The 20,808-nt window shown below is 48.1% G+C and overlaps 1 protein-coding gene and 1 long non-coding RNA gene across 4 annotated transcripts in view; one reads left to right on the top strand and one right to left on the bottom strand.

Moving 5' to 3' along the window:
• The window catches only part of tafa5a (TAFA chemokine like family member 5a), a 61,490-nt gene that overhangs the window by 37,737 nt on the left and 2,945 nt on the right, over positions 1-20,808 (bottom strand). The window contains exon 1 of one of the 2 annotated variants that reach the window (XM_037243502.1): positions 4,062-4,645. The exons of the other annotated variant lie outside the window; for it this stretch is intronic. Within the exon in view, the coding sequence (XP_037099397.1) occupies positions 4,062-4,152 (91 nt within the window). The 5' untranslated portion in view covers positions 4,153-4,645. Of the gene's footprint in view, positions 1-4,061; positions 4,646-20,808 lie in introns of those variants that run through there. 2 annotated transcript variants of the gene reach the window in all.
• The window catches only part of LOC119117311, an 88,232-nt gene that overhangs the window by 28,512 nt on the left and 38,912 nt on the right, over positions 1-20,808 (top strand). For both annotated transcript variants that reach the window (XR_005096478.1, XR_005096477.1), the window contains 2 exons: positions 3,986-4,120; positions 8,103-8,248. This is a non-coding gene — a long non-coding RNA (uncharacterized LOC119117311). The remainder of the gene's footprint in view (positions 1-3,985; positions 4,121-8,102; positions 8,249-20,808) is intronic.

Genomic DNA, 20,808 nt, shown 5'->3' on the forward strand with positions numbered 1-20,808 from the left:
AGATAGCAATTGGAGAACCCGCGAGCCATTTATTCAAGGGTGCGACGAGCTAACGGGATGTGTCGCGCCGTGGCTTTTTCTATTTAGCGATTTTCATTACTTGCCATTCGGTTCTAATTCATTTTCTATTGGTGCGCAACAACCCAACGTGGCAACAAAAGGCAAGAAGGAAGCTGGGGAGATCTTGTTTAGCAGCCAGCTATCCCCAGAAAGAAAATAATGATCTTTATGAAATTGCTTTAGACACAATCCGACAGGCGAGACAAAGCAAGTTGGCTCGGGCTCGTTGGAATCGATAAAGCTTCCATTAGTTTTCTAAAGAGAAACACGCCATTTCGCTCTGTGGCGCACCGCCGCCGTATCGGTAATATTACGGGCCCCCTTTTTGAGCCCAAGGTGAGTTCACCCGCTATCGCCGAGCTAATGTCAGATTAAACCCAGATTTCTGTCAGATGGAAATGGAGAAAAATGTTCCGAAGCGGCCGATCCATAAAGCATGACCGAGCTTGTTATCACCGACGCCGCAGTTGCGGCGCAAGGGGCCTCGGGTACCCGCCCCCCCCCCCTCCCAAAAAAAGAACGCATTGTTTCTAAATGCATTCAAACGACTGCAGACTCAAAGACGATCAAACTTCTTAAGTAGCTATCGATTAGCGAGATGAACAGAGACGCGGCGATTGATTCCGCGCAGGGGGGGGTGACCTCATCGTTACCTTTTGGCACGGCAGGGGATGTGCAAAGTGAAAGCGAAGAAGGGCAAGCACACTTCTCAGCCGTCATTTCCTCGGGAAGGCGTGGACGCCACGCACTCGGCCGCCGTGGAATCGATAATCTGCAGGGTGAATAAAACCGACCCAGGGTCCATCTTGTTGCCCTTCAATCTAAATAAATACACACGCGGGGCTTTAGTGGGATTGGCCCGATGACGGTGATGGACTGATGTGAGGATGGACCGAGGAGGAAACTGCTGATGTGAGAGGTTCTTTGTCTCGCCTGTTGACAAGCAGATAGACAAATGACTCAACCAGTCTCTAACCTCTGAAACCGCTCGCTCCTCCCCCCTCACGATCTATACAGCCTGCACTGACCACATCCCGGATGGTCGATGTCTTCTTCCTGACCGACGAGTCGAAACCGGCAAAGTGGCTCCTCACAGCCAGCTTTTCATTAGCGCCCTACCCCGTCATCTTTTATTGTCCCACCGCGCTGCCAAAACATAATCGATACGACTTTAGGAAAACAGGGTGCAATAGCGCACACTTTTTCTTTTTTACTGTCCCCGCAATCAATACGGCAAGTGAAATACCGAGACCGGAGAGTTCATACAAGCGCCCCGAGACACACGACACACGGAGGTCATTTGAAGGTTTGATTACCTTGAAAACGCCGCCGCGGGTCTCGGAGCGATGAATCCAATGGCGTTCATTAACAAAGGCTTGAAGTCATCAATCAATTGGCCTTATAGATTCCAGATGATACCGCCCCGGTTGAAATGCGTCACCGAACGCTGACGTAGCGGCCGAGTCGACGTGGCGGGAGATTTGCGTTGCTTCCGTATGCCGACGGAGTATTACTGCGGCTTTAAATACAAGCGCATTATCATTCCGTCTCTGGAGGCTGCAAATATGCTTCAAGGCTGAGATCTGTAAAATCCCTTTTTTTTTTCCTACAAGATGAATAATAGATGTGTAAAAAAAGGGAGGAATGACTTAATGACTGACGCCGCTGCTCAAACATGTTTGGGTCGGAATGCCGCAGTTTGCTCTTGACTGCTCTTGACATTCCTCGTCCACGGAAGGTAAGTCATCGAGGGGTCGAGTCACTGACTGGAATTAGGTAGTAAATCTGTTAACAGATACTGGACCAGCACTTTCAGAGGTTCCAAATCCAGGTCCAGAAAGTCAAAACCCTGCCACAGTTTTGGCTTTAGACATTGGGTGCTTCTACTCAACTGTGGTCACCTGTGGCTGAAGCTAAACTGCGACTTTCTAGATCTGGATTTGTCACCACTGACCCACGCTAAGCTGGCAAATTCCAAACCTTACACCAAGACCTTCATTTGATTTCTGGACCTGTATCGGTATGATCATTTTTCTCCACCTCGTAGTTAAAACGAGACGCCCGGGTTTAAGTAGCAAACCTGCGCCAGACTACTTCTCCGTTCCGTTCTCGTAAAGCCCCCAAAGCAGCTTCCCACTTCAAAGCGAGGCGTTCTCGGCGAAAAAATGGTGTCTGCTCCAATGAGAAGTTGAATGCGAGTTCAGCCACACATCATTTCTCCTTCAATCATAAAGCCTTTCCCTCCACTCCACCCCGCTCGGCTAGCAAAGAGGCGCACAGTGTGCCTGACACCGGCAGTTATTGATCCTAAAAACCACAAGGTTAGGCGTAATGGTCCAAAGCGACACAGAGATGTGTATTCATACACTGCGGCTGACACCAGGCAACCCGCGTCACTTTTGATTTAGCACATACGAAGAGACAAAAAAAATGACGGGAGTGGCTGTGTGGTGTGGCGGTTCGGCTCAGAGCCTCGGGAAGATTTGGGTCAAGTAGTGTCAAAGGCTTGCACGTATAAAAAAAAAAACCCGAAAGAGACGCTATGGAGGTAGTTGAGACGTCAGAATCTTGACCCAATGTGCTCGGTTCTGGTTCGGCCCCTTCTGGGCCCAGCACTAAATTTGCAATTTCACCCAATTTGGATGACTTATGACCCAATAGTTTTAAGAGTCCACTTAATAACATTTGCCATTTAAAAGCGATGGCACCTATTAACCTTGAAAAGCTGTGCTTTTTTTAAAAATTGCATGATCGCTCCCATTTCATGCCGAAATCGTTCTCAGCCGGGGAGTCAACACCATTACCGAACGTTCATGCAGATCCCCTCCATGGCAGGTCTGGAGCCAGCAGAGTCTGGCGTCTAAAAATATGCGTGTGTTGAACAGGGTGTCAGCAAATATACAGATGGCCAATCTGCGACATGCTAAAATGAGGCTAAAAACAAGTCTGTCTTTGTCGAACTCGAGGATTTCAAGGCAATCCTGTTCCGCCATTCCCACCCCCAACCAAAGGCCCACCATGTATGAGGCCTTGTCTTTGACCTTGTTCATTCACAAAGGCAGCATTCTTCACAGCTAACACTTCCAAGCTATTCAATGTTAAGCTTGTAAAAACAAAAGAGGAATCTCTCTCGCGCAACATGACAGCGCCAAAGGTCAAAAATATAATGTCGACATTGCTGCTGACTGGAAGGATGCTTGATCGCGTTACAATAGCCCGGAGGGACGGCTTTGTCATACTCTGAGGTGGCCACAGGATGCTCTTTTGACCCCAAGCATGTCATAAAACATCAGGAGGTCCAAAGGTCCAGCACAGAATCCTCAACGCCACCATTTTGCCTCACGTACGAGCTCGGATGTCAAAAAAAAAGCTCAGAGCGAATCAACGGGGGGGGGGGGGGACAATCGACTGCTTTATATTTGCCGCCAAGTTCATCAAGTCCAGCGACCGTTTGACTTTCAAGAGCAGGAGCTTACGATGTACTCCCCCCCACCCCCGAGAGATTACTCGCCGTTGAAACAGAAGCAATAAAAGTAATGAAATCAATCAAATCCCATCAATCCATCATCAGCTTCAAAAAAAAAAAGGAGCTAAAGTGCAGCTTGTCTGCAGGGATGTGTCAACCATGCAAGCGTGGATGTGATGATGGCCGGAAGGAAGAGGGGGCGGGGGGGCGAGTGATGATCTTAATTGCTATTCAACCTTGTTGGAGAATCAGAAGGGCGGACAACAGAAGGAAACATTGGCGTGGCTTGACCTCCATGTTCCCCTAAAGCTAGACTCTAGTGCCATCTATTGAGACGGATTAAAACAAAGCACTCGCTGCTTTCTCTTCATGCCCATGTTGGGACGTGTTCATTATTCCGCTTGTAATTTCAAATAAATCGAGCTTGTGACCGTCTAACACTACGAATGTTGTTTTCAGACGCCCACGGACACTTTTGGTGGCAACTTGACGGCGGCGCGGAGATGGCGCAAAAGCGCCGAGGTGGCGGCTTTACCTTCTTTGAGCAGACGAGAGTGGATGAGGAGGATGAGGAAGCAGCAGATCGCCGCTCCGGTGAGTGCCCACGCAACTCGGAGCAGCTGCATGCTGGCGGAGAGGACGCCGGTGGCGGTGCAGGAGAAGGGGGGAGGGAGGGAGGGGTGGGGGGGCGTCCAAACTCAGATAATCACACTGCCTTGTAATGCAGCATTCACGTCTTGTATTTCAAAAACAAAAAGCAAAAATCAATCCAAAGCGTTAGTCCAAGTGCTGAAAGCGAAACGCGCGCCGGCGTCAGTGCGTCACAGCGACTCCAAAACGGTGCCCATCGTCTTTCACTTGTTTGCCGCCCCCCGAGGCTGTTCCGATGAGATCGGCAGCAGCGTGTCCTTCGAGCGTGCGCCCGACGGTTCTCCCAGGCGCGCAGGAGATGCCAGCGCTCTCCAACGCATGTCAGACGCGCGTCACCACCACCACCGCCGCCGTCGCCACCGCTCAGGCTGAGACAAACACTCGCCACCAAGTCCCCCCCCTTGCAGCCCCTTTCTTTTTCCAGCTCTCTCTCTCTCCTCTCTCTCCTTACAATGCTGCCGTACATCTCCCTCCCTCCCTCCCTGCGCTCTTCTCTCCCCTCCTCCTCACCCCCCCCCCTCTCCAACCAGTCCAATGCGACTTCTTTAGGCGCGATAAGTATGCCTGTCAGATGCATCTCCTCAATAATGGCCACGCTTGATAAGACTTGGGCAATTGGCTGGCTTTCGTGACAGCTCAGGCTAAATGTGTTCACCAAATAACATCGAGAGAGTTGAAAGCGTTTCCATCCAATTCGCTCGTTGTGTCGTCCCTCGGTTATTTCTGCAGTTTTGCATGTTATTCACACGAGTTGTGAACGCTACCAATTAGTTCCATTAGAGTAGCAACGGGATAAGAGTGGAGGCCAACACCATGTCTTTATCTAGAGTGCACAAATGGTCTCATTATTGTACCTTACAAATGGGACACAAATTAAATTAATTATCAAGATGATTTTTTATTTTTTTTATTTTCGGCAAATGAAGCCACCTCTTAAACACACTATTTATCCCTCAGGGCAAATTATTGCACCATTTCCAGGATTAGTGTTGACATGTTCAATGTACAAATGAGTCACTGTTTTCCCAAATCAGAATTCAGATGTAGAAACGGCATCATTTTTTTTTTTTTGCATTTCCGCATTGGCGAAGCCTCCGTGTTTTGGCAACAGGCAATATGAATTATCATCGCTCAGTTTGTGATCCAAAAGGATTTATCGCCAACTGAAAAGCATGACATATTTAGCCCCAGATGTCATCATATGATGGCGAGAAATTCTCTTAAAAAAAAAAAGCATTTAAAAAGGAAGCCTTGAAAGCAGCGTGACTGAAGGAGGATCCAATATAGAGCAAAGAATCCAAACAATAGCTTGCATAATCCCGCCCCTGCAGTGCAAAACAAATGCAATTGTTTCCTCTTATTTATATCCCGCCATGTTGTTTGAAGCTAAAAGAGAAAATGCAAATTTGCAACAATGACACACAAAAAGATTTGTAGGTCAGCCATTTTTCCACACTAACACTCTTTAGGGGGGCTTCCTCGTGTGCCCACTTGTGTGCATTTCTAATTGAGGCAGATGACAAGTGATGGCAGCACCCACACCGCAAAAGTGAGCCGAGAGCCCCCCCCCCTCCTCCTCCTCGCCCCTCCCCTCGCAGCTCCCAGCACTAATTAGCTGATAACAGTCTCTGCTATCAAGTGCCAAACTGCACGCTTTCCAGCTCCGCCACGATTGCGCCGCACGTGTTTAACTTGTGATGCATCCCGAGACTTGACCCGAACAAGGATTTGAGGCTGGGAATTCTGCTCCGGCGTGCATGTCAAACAGGATCATATGGACCGAGCATATGCTAGCGCACACCCCGGCGGACCGGCTAAATATAGTACATTGACAGAGTTGAAAAGTTTGGAGCCAATGAGAACCGTTCGCACGGTTGACGTGACTTGGCACCTGTTTTGACACTTAACATGCGGCAACCTGTTAGAACCCAAAAAAAAAAGAAATTGTCACAGCAATTCAAAGTGACACCAGCAGTTTGTGTAAATGAGAGGAAATATTTATACGCCGCCTTCGCCAACACCGAGCGGCAATTAGGCTTCCCACCCCGTTAAGTTATTCATCAATGTGCAGATTGTCGTCGGCGCATGCTTGGGATGGAAATTCAACCTCACGAACGGGTTAGTTGAGGGAGTCGTGTGTTAACGCTAGTAGCCATTGTTTCCGTCGGAGTAGCGTCTTCTATATACAATATAGGCGACACAAACTATAATCGGAATCAGAGACGAGTCAAAACTGATCACATATTTTAAAAAGATGAATGGCGGTAAATATTGGAGAAAATAATTTGTAATTTTACTATTGACACATAAAGTTGATGGACAATTTGTCTTTGCGGGCCACATAAAATGATGTCACGGGCCGTATCTGGCCCCCGGGCCTTGTGTTTGACACCTGTGGTCTTGATATGATCTTTTATTTTGTTCTAATCCTTCTTCCCACACAAAGATAAATTTCGGAAAAGCCACCACCCCTCCCCTCCCTCCCTAGGAGAGACGAGCTTTATTAATTCATAAATAAAGCTCGTCTCACCTAGTTGCAAGTGTCCCCCGCCGCTTCTTCCTCTCCCTGACACCCCCTCGCTGTTCGAGAAAAGGCGTTCCCCGCTTTGTCCTTTTGCAGGTCATTGGCCGAGCGCCAGGACGAGCCCTCGCCAATAAAAGCCATGAGTAATGGCCTCAAACCTCGACATTCGCTGTGTTTCCCATTATTTCCCAAAGCCGATAAATCTGCGCGAGGGCTTAATCAGAGGGAAAAGCCAAAACGGAAGGCAAATGTCCACCGAGGTGTACGACACAAATTTAATCAGAGATAAAAAGTTGAGGCGGCAGAAGCGGCGCAAACACCTTTGACGAGGAACATTTGTGAACTCTGAATAAACACATTTCCAAATGGCGTCGAATGAATATTTGATAATTTGATTTAGTGAAAGACGCTCTCGGGAGACCGCACGCATAACGTTGTTTGAAATCAACAACGGCTTTGCTGCAATATGTTTGGGAACTTTGCCGAGCGGAGGGGAAAAAAAAAAATATGCGGTCAGCATCCGGGAGTCCATAACTTGACTTCTTTTACGACAACATAAAGATTTTAAAGCCGATATATAGTTGTAAACTCCTTTGCATGAGAAAGGCGCATTGATTAGATTTGCTCTCGCAATATTTGATGGCTACGTTTTTTCCTCAAAGGAAAACCCACAAAAAAAAGATTGAGCCATTGGAATAAAATGGGAACACAACATTAGGTTACTTTTTATGCAGAGGATAAAGAATATATGCTTGCGAGTAGATCAGCGGTGAGAAATAATTCCAGTTCTCACGTCAAACGTCTCAGTCGATTGACAAGATGAAATCCATTACGTACGTTCTCGGAAGTCCGTTAAGCGTTCCTGACAATTTTCTAATCCCCTCGAAGCGCTAATGACCGACGTGCAAGTCGCTCCTCTTCATATCTCACATCTCTGCGTGTTGCCTTTAATCTCCCTCGCCACGAGATAAATTCACAGAAAATGTCTCATCACTTCCATTTATAAATCCAACGCTTTTCCACAGACCACATGCTGCGGCCTTTGCGAAAATAAACGTTAGCGGCGACGCCGTTTTAAAACTTGCGTCAGCCCTTCATCCCACTCCCGATATTAAATATGCGCCTTATTAATTTGTAAACTACCCACAATGTCACGCCGTATTGTTTAATTGGAATCAATGTCACTCACGCCGACTCGAAAAACAAACTTCTTCCGATGGTGAATTATTTATCGTCTGTAAACACACATGGGCAAACACGGCGGACATTTCATTAAGTCTCATTACAGGAAATGAAATGGCCGACGCCTCATCTGCCGTGATTAGTTAGCGACAAAGTGCTACGTTGCCACAAAAGTGCGCTCTATTGCGTCTCTAACTTTTTATTTCACCCCGCCCACAGACGTCGGTGACGTATGGAGACAAGTGAGCGCCATTTGCCAACAAGCACTTTGCCCTAAGAAGATTGTGCAAATCTATCTAATCAAAAGACACAAGTAATTCCCGGAAGGAGCTTAATGGACACGCTGCACTGAAATGCCGAAACAAGTAAGTGATGAATCAGAATGTACATAAATTGCACCAACACGAGTACCACGGAAAACTTTTGTAGGAAAAAAAATATATATATTTGTAAAATAACACTCAAGGCACTCCATCATAGTTGTGACCTTGAAGACTCTCATGCTTTCCATGCAAGTGAACCCGAAAGACACCTGACTCATCACTATTGATCATTTTATGCAACGAGGGTGTCAAATTAAATCTGTTAGGCGGAAATTAAAAATCAATACGCTGACAAAATTAAATGGATCGCACTTTCTGGCCTGCTCGGAATCGAACACCCCCCCCCCGTCCGTCCGGCCGTCCACGATAGGACGGCAAAGAAAACCACCGTCGGCTTGTCTGGGCGAGACCGAGACTTTTTGCATACGAGGCGGGAAAATGCGTATGGAAATGAAGGAAGAAAGGTGACACGCTGATAGAAGCAATAACATGAGCCTTTGCCACAACCAAAGCATTAAAAAAACAATCATTTGCATCTCGACTCGTGCGGGAGACAAAGAGAAAATGTGGGCGGGGTAAAAAAACAAAACCTCAGTATTGATTTGAACCATTCTTCCACCAAGTTCTTCTGTCATCAGATTGGAGAATGACGATAAATGCCGAATTGCAGTTTTTTCCCCCTTTTGTTTACATTTTATTTGTATTCCTTGTATTGAAAGATGACCAAAGTTGTTTGGTAGCTTGACGCAGATGGAAAAGCCCACGTCCGTTTACAGCCACATCGCAACTTAGTCAAGGCAAAAGGTAGACCGCAATCAAAAGAAAAGGGCAGTTTCCTCCAGGTTGCGACAACCTTGAGTCACCCCGCCACGCTTGTATTCACGGAGAAAGCCGTAAAGAAATGTGATCATTAGATGGAGGGCACGTTGGCCTGGAAGAGACAGCGGGAGGGTAAAGAGAAAGTCGAAGGCATGGAGGTCACGTGCGGCGGGAAGGCAAATTTATTGTCTCGCAGGACTCCGGCAAGACGGCGAGGAAAGTGCTTGGCGTGACATGAAGGGCGAGAGGATTTTCTCTCTCTCTCTCTCTTTCGCTCGCTCTTTTAATGCTCTAGCAGCCCGTCAAACACTAACACTGTCACCACAGGCTGCTGATGGACACATTATTGGATCCTCGCAGCAGCCCTTTGCTCACTTGTACTTCTTCACTCGAGACGTGTGGCCTTCGCTAGAGGAATCGTTTGGGAGGGGTTACTGCCAGCCCGGGCCTCACGATTCAATTGTGACGTGAAACCTAATAAAAGTTGTGTTGTGTTCTGCTTACACTTGACGGCCCAAGCTGTCTGCGGTTTATCTTTATACATGAAGGTTTAGGAGACAGAACAGATGGAGTTGTCTTTAGTCAGTCTCTCTGGACGGCCTTGGCCTGAGCGAGATATTGAATCACTGTTTGGAGTTGAGTTTCCTTAAAACAGATTAGCTAGCGAGCTAGCTTGGACGCGTTTGTTAGCATGAAGCGAAACAGACTTGGCAATAAACGGCTTGAGAATTCTTTTTGAGGAATCCTTTCACTGCCAAACGGCTGCTTCTCGTCGCTAGCGCTACCTCGAATCTGTTTGAATTCTTTGGCCGTATCTTCAGGTCAGTTGTATCTCGAGGCATCGATTTACATTAGCGGCGGCGAGAATGAAGAGCGGTGTATTTTCGAGCTTCTCCAGGTGTTGCCTGCCTCTAAAATCTCCCCCAAATACGAGGGGATAAACCCTAATTCCACGCAGGCTTTGTCTCTTGATACAGTGAAAATATGGCTTGAGACACCATGATCCTCAGCGATAGAGATGTGAGGGCACCATCTTCCTACTTTTATGCCGAAAAACGTCAACAATGGCATTGAGGCGAAATTTGATCTCTTTCTCTGGCTCTCTTCAGGGCCATCATACAATCTCCAGGCAGCAAAAAAAAGAGTGATGTGAGATTAGTTTTACGGGTTGCTGGCTGGCAAGTGCTTCATGTTTATTTGGTGTGTTTGCAAGTTATTGAAAAGAAGCCAAAAAGAAGCGGCGCCATAAAAAAGCTTCCATCAAACGAGGCTCGCATCGCTCTCGTGTGTGCATATCAAGTAGCCCTCCCAAAATGCTTAGAGGGCACGGACGATGCTTCACGGAGCATTTGCATATTTATCCACCGCCAATTTTCCGCCCGTTTTCTTTTTTCACCGCGTTAGCTGTATTTATTGACTGATTTGAGCGCAGTAAGCGCAAAGAAAAAAAAAAAAGCCTAGAAAATGAACCGAAGCCCGTCTTTTCTCTTAAAGAAGGCCATTTGCATTACACCCTCATTACCCACACATTGCCATCCTTCCGCAAGCCTCACGTCTCAGCATTTTCTGTACGGACACGCTAAATGGACATAAATAGATGCTCACGGGTAACAAGAAACAGCCACCCTTATAGTAAATGTCATTAGGCCTTAGAAAGTGCAAGAAACACTTTGAGGACTAGTTGGCCAGGAGCAAAAGAAGGAGGCGGAGGTTCCATCTGTGCAGCCGAGTCGGGTGTCTGGCAGCCGTCTCAATCCAATCCACCCTTCCCTGCTTGCGACTGACCACCATTGCCCCTCCCCTTATATCCCCCCCCAGCCCCTTGTATCCTGAACCACCTCGTGTCACATGAGCGGGCGGAAGTCGCAAGCTGCCGGCGTCCATCCGAGTTGTGTCCATACAATGGCTGCGTGAGGCCCAGACTGGCCGATTGGCACGCATCGAGTGCGAGGAAATGAACGCGTCCGCACGGCATGGACAGCTTGTCGTAGAGCTTCATGTTGCTGCGCATACTGCGCCGTGTCATGTTTGTGTGTTAAGCGGTTTTCACAGCTTTTTCAACAGCTCCAAATAAGTAATGCATCAAAATACTATCTATATATTCGCTGGCTATGTTCTTTTTCCTCTTAAATATGCTGCTGGGTTTCAAGTAACCCAAATAGGGTGAAATAGCTAACCCAATACTAGGTCCGAAAGAGACCAAGACGATTTTATTTTATTCTACAGGGCTTTTTTAAACAGCCAATCATAATCCAGCCCCTTTTGTCCTCGACTCCATTTTCTGCCGTCGCTCTGATCAGAGACTTCACCCGTCACAGTTTGAACCCGCCGTATTCCCATCTGTAAACAAGGAGGCCTGCCACCAGTAAATCAATACGACCCCCCCCCCCCCCCCCCCCCCCACCACCACCACCACCACCACCCGCAACATTAGCAGCTGCGACGTCAAACCTCTGCCCGGTGCGGCGGCCCACATTCAAAAAGGGGCAAGAGCAATTTTGATGAAGTCCCTTTCAAAGATTGGCAGCCGGTTGAAAGCTTTTCCAACCCAGCCTGCTCATTGATTCTCCCTTGATTTCTGGCCCGTGTCACAACCCTCTTTGCTTTTAACTTTCCATTCAACTCTCTTGCACTCTTCCATTGTTTCAGCCAGCCTCTTTATTTATGTCTTCTTCCCAGCCCGTTCTAAATCGTTCCTCCCGTTCGTCGTGTCATCCGTCTCGCTGTCAATACAGCAAACATCAGTCGCGAGGGCGTGCGGATGATTAATGCGGCGCATTTAGCGCAAGCGCGCCGTCCTAATAACCTCGGCGAAGCGCCGGCGGCGTGACATAATCCGTGCCGCCTTGGGGAAAAAAAATGCATTACCATATTTGGACAGATTAGAGCTAATCAATGAGCATACGGCCTAGTCCAACTGAGCATGTAAAATAACCTTGCGTCATAAATGCCACAGGAAGCGACTTGACTACAAAACGTGAGAAACGGGAACTTTAACGTTCAGAAGACGCTCGGCCCGTGCGGCGTCGTCAAACACAAATTTATTTTTGTCCCGCTTTAGTGTCGCCCATCTGTCTCGTTTATGCGGCGGCATTTTGGTAGCGATCAAACTAAATCTCTCGGACCGGGATAAAGGCCTGCAAAGGAAAAAGTCTCAAAATGGCAACTTAGTTGGGGAATGATGATGATGATGCCTAAGAAGTAGTTTCTAAAAAGAAAAAATTCTCCCTCGAGCTCATCCTTCTTCTCCTGGCCCAAACCCGGACACCCTGTTGTGAGCCTTGACCTGCCCCTTTATCATCACAGAGCCAGGTGCACCCTGGGAGCTTCCTGCTCGCTCTTTATCAGCTCTTCCCGTAAAGATGCAAAAAGCATGTTTGGCGCGTCGCTACTCGTGTTAGCCGGGGGAATCCATCAGATATTTTGGGGCTGATAAAGTCAACCCTAGAAAAGCGCATGTGAGCAAATATGTATCCAGGCACGAGTGTGTGTTTCTCCCAGGGAGGGGCTGAGACTTCAAAAAGAGCCGTGGAGCTCACGCCGATCCTGTTTACGTGTCGGCGGACCCGGCGTTTGCTCGGCGCCCGTGCAGTTTTTAAATGCCCGTCCGCACCGCCATGCCATCGTATTCCCTCTACGGGGAAATGATGCTTCAGTCAAAAAAGTAACACGAATGACGTGACGGTTGCTCAAAGGGAAGAAACTTTTGGGCTAGACTTTCCCTCTCATCAAGCCGATCACAAAGAAGATTGATCGGTGCCGCTTAGGGACTTTCAAGAGGATTTTAACGACGTTGATGTGACGTTAATGTGCTTGGCAATCCCCCCCCCCCCTTATATTTTACGATAAACTGGTTCTGGCAAGCGTCTGAGCTTCAGGATCCTCTCGAGCGGCATCCATCACAAAAGCGGAAAACAAAAAAATATCTATGTGGGCTTTTTACGTAATCGGTTCAGGAGAAATATGTCGAAACAAGCCATGTCATTTAACGGGACGTGGCAGTCGTCGTGAAAAATGGCGGTACAAATAACATCACTTATTTAACCCGTTACATGACATCCTCCCCGGGGAGCGAGTCTTGCGCATATCAAGCCGCCATTCAAGCAAATAGACCAAGCTCTCCGAGGTCGCTGTCAGAGCGACTGTAAGCTGCACGGAGGGACTCCAAAAGCCACAAGTGGAGGAGCTAAATAGTTCACAAGTAGCTGCCAATCAAACCACACGAGCCAGAGAGCCAAATTGCTCGAGTAGAAGTCGCCTCAGATGAAGCTTTAAAGCGATTGATGCCTCCATTAGTTATATAATATATATTGTTTACGCTATATACTTATATATTAGGGTATTTCACATTAACTTCAGTAATATTTTTTAAGCCTGTTGGTTGGAAGCAGTGTGCATCTCTGAGGTCATTGAGATAAAGCTTCACTGCCCCCCCCCCACCCCAAAATTGCGGCGACTTCATCGCCGTTGAGAGTAGACCAGCACACCTCGCAATGATCCCACCTTCGCTAAGACCTCCAGAGAGCAGAGTCCTTCTGCCTCAGTGATGAAATCCATCACATTTCTATGATTGCAAAAGGGGTCGTGCTAACCACCCCCCACCCCAGAATCACTCAAGTGCGTCCTTCAAATCCAGAAAGTGCAGGAGAGCAGAAATATAAGTGTAACCCCGGTGACCTCATTCTTTTTCTCTGGCCGCGCTACGCTAACACGTCATTCACGACGGAATCCGATCGATGTCGGTTCGGAATCCAACATACGCGAATCTTCACGATTATCTCCGCACCCAAGACTTTTAAATCCAACTTCATATTTCTCGCCGTCTTTTCCTCATAAATCAACCGCCCGCTTGTAGTTTACAACACGGTGTCACCGGGCCTTTAATAAACTTAACGCAATAATCACATCACATTTTTATTCTATCACCTTCCCCACTCGCTGGCTGTCACTTTTATGTTTGATTTTGATTAAGACTCGTCTAATAACTTTTTAGGGCTGGACTCGGTCAGGACACGGCGTTGATGTATGAATGTGTTAGAAGATGAATCGATTTGGCGCGTAGGCCCGACCCGCTTGCGTTCCGCGCCACCCATAAAAGTACATCCCGGTTGTTTTATGGTCAAAGTTGGGTTTGGTCCTGTCAGACTGAAAGCCACTTTCAAGCTGACGTGCCCAAACAGATAAATCAGTCCTTTTTGATTGATGGACACGATGAAAGGGGCTCGGCTATTCCGATAACCCGCGCCTCGCAAAGCCAGCCGCGAGTCTCCCGAGTGTCCAATGAGCTCCACCTGATCCCGCTCTCACTTTGCGCATCCTTTTAGCGAGAGGCTCACAAGTGCAATCGCGCTCTTTGAAAACCCAAACAGCACTCGCCGTGGAAAGCGATTCGACCGGGCCGATCCTCTCAGCGGCTCTTTGTGGATGCGGAATGCAAAGCTCCGCTCGGCTAAAGGGATAAAGAGACGAGATGATTTTAGATATACCTCCCATCTAGCTCTCCGCAAATGTGTTTGTTTGGATGGAAGCTAACCTGTGTGCTCAGCAGGTTACAAAGTTGTTTTGCTAGCACTTCCCTCATAGCCTGGCCCGAAAATGTTTCGAACACACTCCTGCTGTTTATTCCCAAGCCAACCGAGTAGCTGGAGTCCTATTAGCTTTTGTTTTGATTCTGTTAACAAAACTAACTCCCACCGAGTTCACTCCGGAGGACTTTTTCTTTCCGAGTGACTCCGGAAATGCCCCCAGCACCAACCGCCCACGAGGTTTCCCCGAGGGAGCCACTTATGTGTGTTTATTTAGTACAGTGAGGGCGAAGGGAGCAGAGTTCCCGAATGGCGCGACAGAGCGGCGGAACGCGTCTCGCTCACGCTTACAAGAGGCGAACCACCTGACCGTGCGCCGTCAATCATCGTAAGCCGCCGTAGCGCAAGTGCACTTTGCTTCAGCTAATTCTAAGGCTCGACTTTACTTACTATATATATCTATTTTTTTTTAGTACTTTTATGATGCAACCGTTAAACGCTGGCGGCTCTGGGTTTTGTATAATCACAAAGGCGAGGATGCGATTTAATGTTGTGTTTAGGTGTAGTCGTCATAAAAAGCTTCTGCTAAAGTGGCGTTAATTGCTCGGAAACGGGGATTGTTGTAAAGGAAGACGACTCTTGACTTAATGTAGCGTCCATACGATGGAGAGACCTCAAACTCAAGGCCCGGGGGCCAGATAAGGCCCGCCACATCATTTTATGTGTCCCGCGGAGACAAAGATTTTTTTGGACCGGTTTTTCTAATTTGTAAATGAGTTTGCCACCCGCAACGTCACTCTAGTTTTTTTTTTTTCTCCGCTCTCCTTTTTACAGCTTCTATTCAATAAAGAATCTTCAGGGGGAGGAGAAAATAGAGTGAGCATTCAATTCTGCCTGAATCATCCCATAGTTTGTGTGCTTACCCCTGATGAAAAGAAAAAACAAAATCTATGGCTTATTTTAAAGGCTGCTGCTTGAATCGCGCCTAAATCTGACATGCCCGCCAGGGTCCGCAACGGCGTCTTAGCATCGAGAGCGCGTCGCTAAGTGTTGCCGAGTGACTTGCGAGGGAGGCAAGCTGTCGGCCGCCCTCTCGCAAAGGTCGAGGCTTTCCGCGGAGGCTCCGCTGTTAACACGAGCACAAATTATGCTCGTTTAAGGGGAATAGATGAACTTTGTCACTGGAAGAGGTCCTGGAGGAAGTTACTGAAGTGACATTAAAAGCATAAAAAGAAAAACACTGACGTCTTAAGAGTGGCTGTTTAATTCAAGTCGGTGATGTCATCTGCTTAATGGGCTATTTTGGCATACGGATAAAACTGAGCGATCAATCTGACGCCATTGACCGTTAACAACTGTACAACACAAGTTGTAGCAAAAGATCGATGTCCAAATAATCTGTGTGTGTGTGTCGCCAGATTCATATGAGTGACACACAGCAACGGAGGCTGATACCAAACAGTCCAATGCACAATGGAAGCAATTTGAGAGAAGGTCGTCCCATGCGCGTCACACACACACACACACACACACACATGATGTTGCCAATTGGGTCCCCGCTGAGACGTCGTAATGAGCTCCTCAAGCCTTGAGAAGCAGGCCCAACTCACATGTTCCGCCGTCATCGTAACAATGGGAGGGTTTATCAGTGCCAAAGCCTCGGGAGGGAAGGAGCGTGAGCAGAGGCTCGACAGGAGATATTGTGTACAAAAGAGACGAGCGAGCGAGCCAGGCTGAGATAGCGAGAGAGCATGATGGAAATATGAAATAAATCTCCTCCAGGATGTAGTGCGTGAACCGAGGCATGTTTCAGCGTGGAGGAGAGGCCGGATTATTCTTTCAGGAAAACAATATCGGATGTGATTTCTTATGACATAATATGACACATGATTTTCATAGTCACCTGTGGCAAAAAAAAGTGAAGCGTGGAGAGTCTGCGCGTCGTCAGTGAACGGGCTCGTTCGTGCGTATGTCAATCTCTAATTTAGTCGAATAAATAATGACATCCAGCTGCTAATTTGATATCACCTAGAGTTGGGCGGCTTTTATATTATAAACCAAGACTAGCCAATGCGAGCTAACCGCTAATAACTTTCTTGGACATATGGCGTCGGCGGATACTATACAGCATGTATGGCAGCAGGTCGGCGATTATATACGTTCACTGATCGCGCACACACACACACATGCACACACACAGAAAAGCCCTGCAGGAAAGCCCATGTGAGTGTCGCTCACCACCTGCACTGCTCAAAGAAACTTAAATAGAACAAGTGCAAGATCACATTGGGAGCAGATCAACTTCCTTGGAGCCAGGCGGGGTCTCAAATCAAATCTTTAACCGTATACCCCGACTACAGCAGCGGCCGCAAATCAGTTCATTGTTTCCGCATCCCAATACGGCTGTTGGAGCAGCGTCGGCGGCGGTAGAGATAAATGAGGGCAGGCGGGTTGCAATTTCCATATCATTCGCACATCCAGAGAGTGAAAGCCAGAGGAGAAACAAAACCACTAACAAGCGTTTTTTTTTTTTTTTTTTTTTACGAAGTACTGGTAAAACCCTCCTTTGGTCGGTTCAAACAGAGTCACAACTGGCTAATCGCAGGTCAAGCCAAGTTGGTTCAAAGGTTCCGAAACTCGTGGCAATTAGTGCCAAAAGCTGGAAATCACAGTACGGCTGCAGAATGGTGTGCTTAAAAGAAAAATAGTCACAAGAATAGAGCCTGGTGATCCCGGTATCAATTCGAGAGAATCCAATCCGAGGCGTGTAACATCGTCTCTGGACTGATGATAGCCTCCGGGAGCGCATTTCGGAGTCGCTATGAAATGCGGCGAGGCACTAATGAGCATTTCTTAGTATTAAGATGCAATTCATGAAGAGATTGCTTTTTTCTGGCGAAAAAACACCAGCCACTCGGGTATTCTGAGTCACATTAAAATCAGCCCTCGCGCGTGATCTCATCACCGACTCATTCAGAGGTGATACAATGGCGAGCGATGACGACTCGCGACGAGTCGACGCACGGCTTATCAAATTGTAAAAGCGGTGGAGGTAATGCGGCGCGTGGCGCCGAGCCAAGCGTCTGACCGGCCGACCCACGGGCGTCCCGACTCTCCCGCTACTCCTTAAACCGACTTCGTACTTGATGACACGCGGGGGCAACGAGAGTGCAGCTGTCACCGAGGCCGTAAATGTCCTGCGGATTTGGCTCGCAGACACATTAACATTAAATTGGGGTAGTCAGCACGGATGCTGAGGTGTGCGGTCAGGGAGGGGAGGAGGCGGCCGCCTCGAGTAGGACCGAAGAACGCCTTGGAGGTCTAATAATAAGTTTGAGAGTGGTGAAAGTTTGGGGTCTCGAGAGGGCTAATTGATTGAACGGAGTTGACTTCAGCACAATTGTCACGGCGTCGGCGCCGTCGTGTAGATCAAGCTTAGGCGCGCCACCTTAACTACCTCTCAGGCCGCCCATTGTGACAAATGGCTTCTGTCTCTTCTAATGTAATATTTGTTTGCGCTTCAGAGAGCCTCCGGGCTGCTCCGTCGGCAGACTGCTTCCTGGCGTTAGTTGACTTTATCCCCCGGCCGGCTGTCAATTACCCGAGCATCTCGGTGTTGTCGTCTGTCTGTCTTTTGTCATGTGGGCTGACCTGCCGCCCCCCGACTTTCTACGGCTCCCTTGTCGACCTCTGGCTCCGTCTGTCTCGCGCTCGCCATCTCGCCGCCTCCACGAGCTCTCTGTCGCTCTCTGGCTGCTCATCCCGTTGTCTTCTCCTTCCCTCATTCGCTCGACACCCCCCCCACCCCCTCCCTGCGCCGCCCCGCACACGCCGCCGTGTCTTTGCTCCAGATGCTAGCTGTCTCAGCTCCGTGGGCCGTGTCTCTGTGATGGGCCCCTCCAGGAATTCAAAGCACCATTCTGGCATTTTCTTCCAAGCAATTGCTTTTTGTAGTAATAAAGGAAAGGAGGTGGGAGGAGGTGACAGTGGGTAAGGGGGGGGGGGGGGGGGGGTGCTTAGCTTTAGCATCTCTCTCTGGATGGACTTACTGGCCCAAGGCAAAACATGCACAAATGTGCATTCTTGAATCCTCTTGAGAGGGAAGCACAGAGCCAGACTTCTGTCTAAATTCTGACCCAATTAAGCCTTGCTCAACTTAAAGGACTAGTTTTAAGGTGAAAAGTAAGTCACTTTGACAAAGCTTTCTGGATTATGTTGCCATTTCCCGTAGTCATCAAAATTGTCATGTGTCATTGATCCCGTAAGATTGTCGCATTTGCATGTTGTTTTCCATTAATATGAGTCTGTGGCATTTTTAAAGGTTCACACCAACAGCGCATTAATTCCTAACGGGACCGCCAACATTTAGGCTGCAATTAACCACGTAGTCACTCGTGTAGGCAGACTTGAAAAACACTTCTTTGCTTTGGTAAAGTAAATGTCAGAGCATATTCGCATGCAATTAGCGGCGGCGGCGGCAGTTTGGTAACGAATGCACGGGCATGTCTTACAAGAGACAAGTGTGAGGTGAGGAGGTTTTTGAACATGACCGAATTGGGAAGGGCACGTTTTAAAATTAATTTGTGTGATTTGACCCAATGAGAAATAAACCATTGCAAAAAAAACCTGCAGATTAGATGCTCCTCGTCAAACTTTCACCGGCGTCCATTATTGAAAAGGTTGATTTGGAATTCAACTGGTTCTTAGCGCCGAAGACGTTCCCCGAACGGCGCAAGCTGTTGGCGTCAGCCATAAATGAGCGTGTCCTGGTGCGATGTAATTGCCTCATAGCGTGCTGACCTCGGCACATTTTAAAGCTGATGGGATGACGGATGGGCCGGCGCCTCGCCAGACGCCGGGCCCGAGGATCACTGCAAACCTTCCGGTTGGAACGCTCGTGTTCAGGCCCATTTCATCTCAGCACGCAGATAGAGATCCCAAGCCTGCTTAATATTTCATATTCCAAGTTGCAAAATAGTCCTATGTCTTACTTGATTTACAAAAGTCGAGGCCTTCCGTATGCGCAATGCTTCATTATGCGATAACGACAAATACGACCCTCCGCCTCATCACTCTTTAAATTTTGCAACAGCGCCGTCTAAAAAGCTCTTCAAATATGTATACGCGCTCTGGCCCAATTTCCCGGGGTTCCATAATGTGGCGTTTCCCTTTCTCGCAGCAAGAAGACATAACAAGTTGACTTCTTTATGAATTTACCTCCCCGGGCCATCGGCGGGGCCACTCTGCTACTCCCTGACAGCGGCTCTTCTCTCAGCCTCCCTCCCTGCAGAGGAGAAGGCTCCGGGCTACGCTGGAAATAGGATAACATATTCAAATATGTGCACGTGTTCACCTACAAGTGAGGTCAGCCCAGTCCCGTTTTTCTTTTTTTTCTTTTCCCCTCGCCGACTGGTGAATCAGCCCCGGCGGAAGCTTCTCAGACATCGCAGACAAAAAGCTAGTGTTTTGTCTGGAAGCCAGCAATCGGAGGTGGATGTATATGCTTCGCCGTGGCGACGCGGACACGCTTCTGCGATCAGGACACGTCGGCGCAGTTCGGCGTTTTAATAGCAAAGCAAACGGGAAGTAGGCGTAGAATATTATATGCAACATAACTATGCATTTATGGAGCTCATCTTAGTAAATCTGGATCACCAAGGCATGCACACTCACGGGACACTTCATTAGGTACGCTAACGTGCTAACGTGTCCGGCGGTCACAACGTGGCACACAAGACCGCATTATAAGGAGCTCGACGCATCAGCAGTCGCCGCGGGTTTCCGAGCGCCAGGAAGCGCATCCTAAAGCATGCTAAACTGCGGCTAACCCGACAGCTAAGATTAGCATACTGATTAGCTCGCCCAGCCCGAGCAGACGACAGGCTCATGAATAAAGAGCGATACACGGAAAAAAAATGTACAGCCAAGAGGTTCCAGAGGAGGGAGCTAGAGGCAGATTTTTTTTTTTTTTTTTAAAGAATGTAATCAGCGGCTAGTGAAGCATTCTTGTGTGATTAGAGTTTCAAACAGCCTCTTACAGCTCGAGCAGTTAAATTGTTGAGCAGCTGCCATTTATCTTGCCAGTGTTTCGCTCTCGTCTCTCGCTGACTGATTCTCTTCTTTCTGGCTTTGCTCCCTGCTCCCTTCTCACCATGCCCTCCTCTTCCTTCTCAGCAGGGTTTCGCCTTTCTTATTCTTCGCCGGGCCTCTTTTCTATCCTCTTTCCTGCGGATCATCCCCCTTTAAACGCCCTCATTT

The sequence above is a fragment of the Syngnathus acus genome, chromosome 23, assembly GCF_901709675.1.
Source record: "Syngnathus acus chromosome 23, fSynAcu1.2, whole genome shotgun sequence".
NCBI classification, from domain to species: Eukaryota; Metazoa; Chordata; class Actinopteri; order Syngnathiformes; family Syngnathidae; genus Syngnathus; species Syngnathus acus.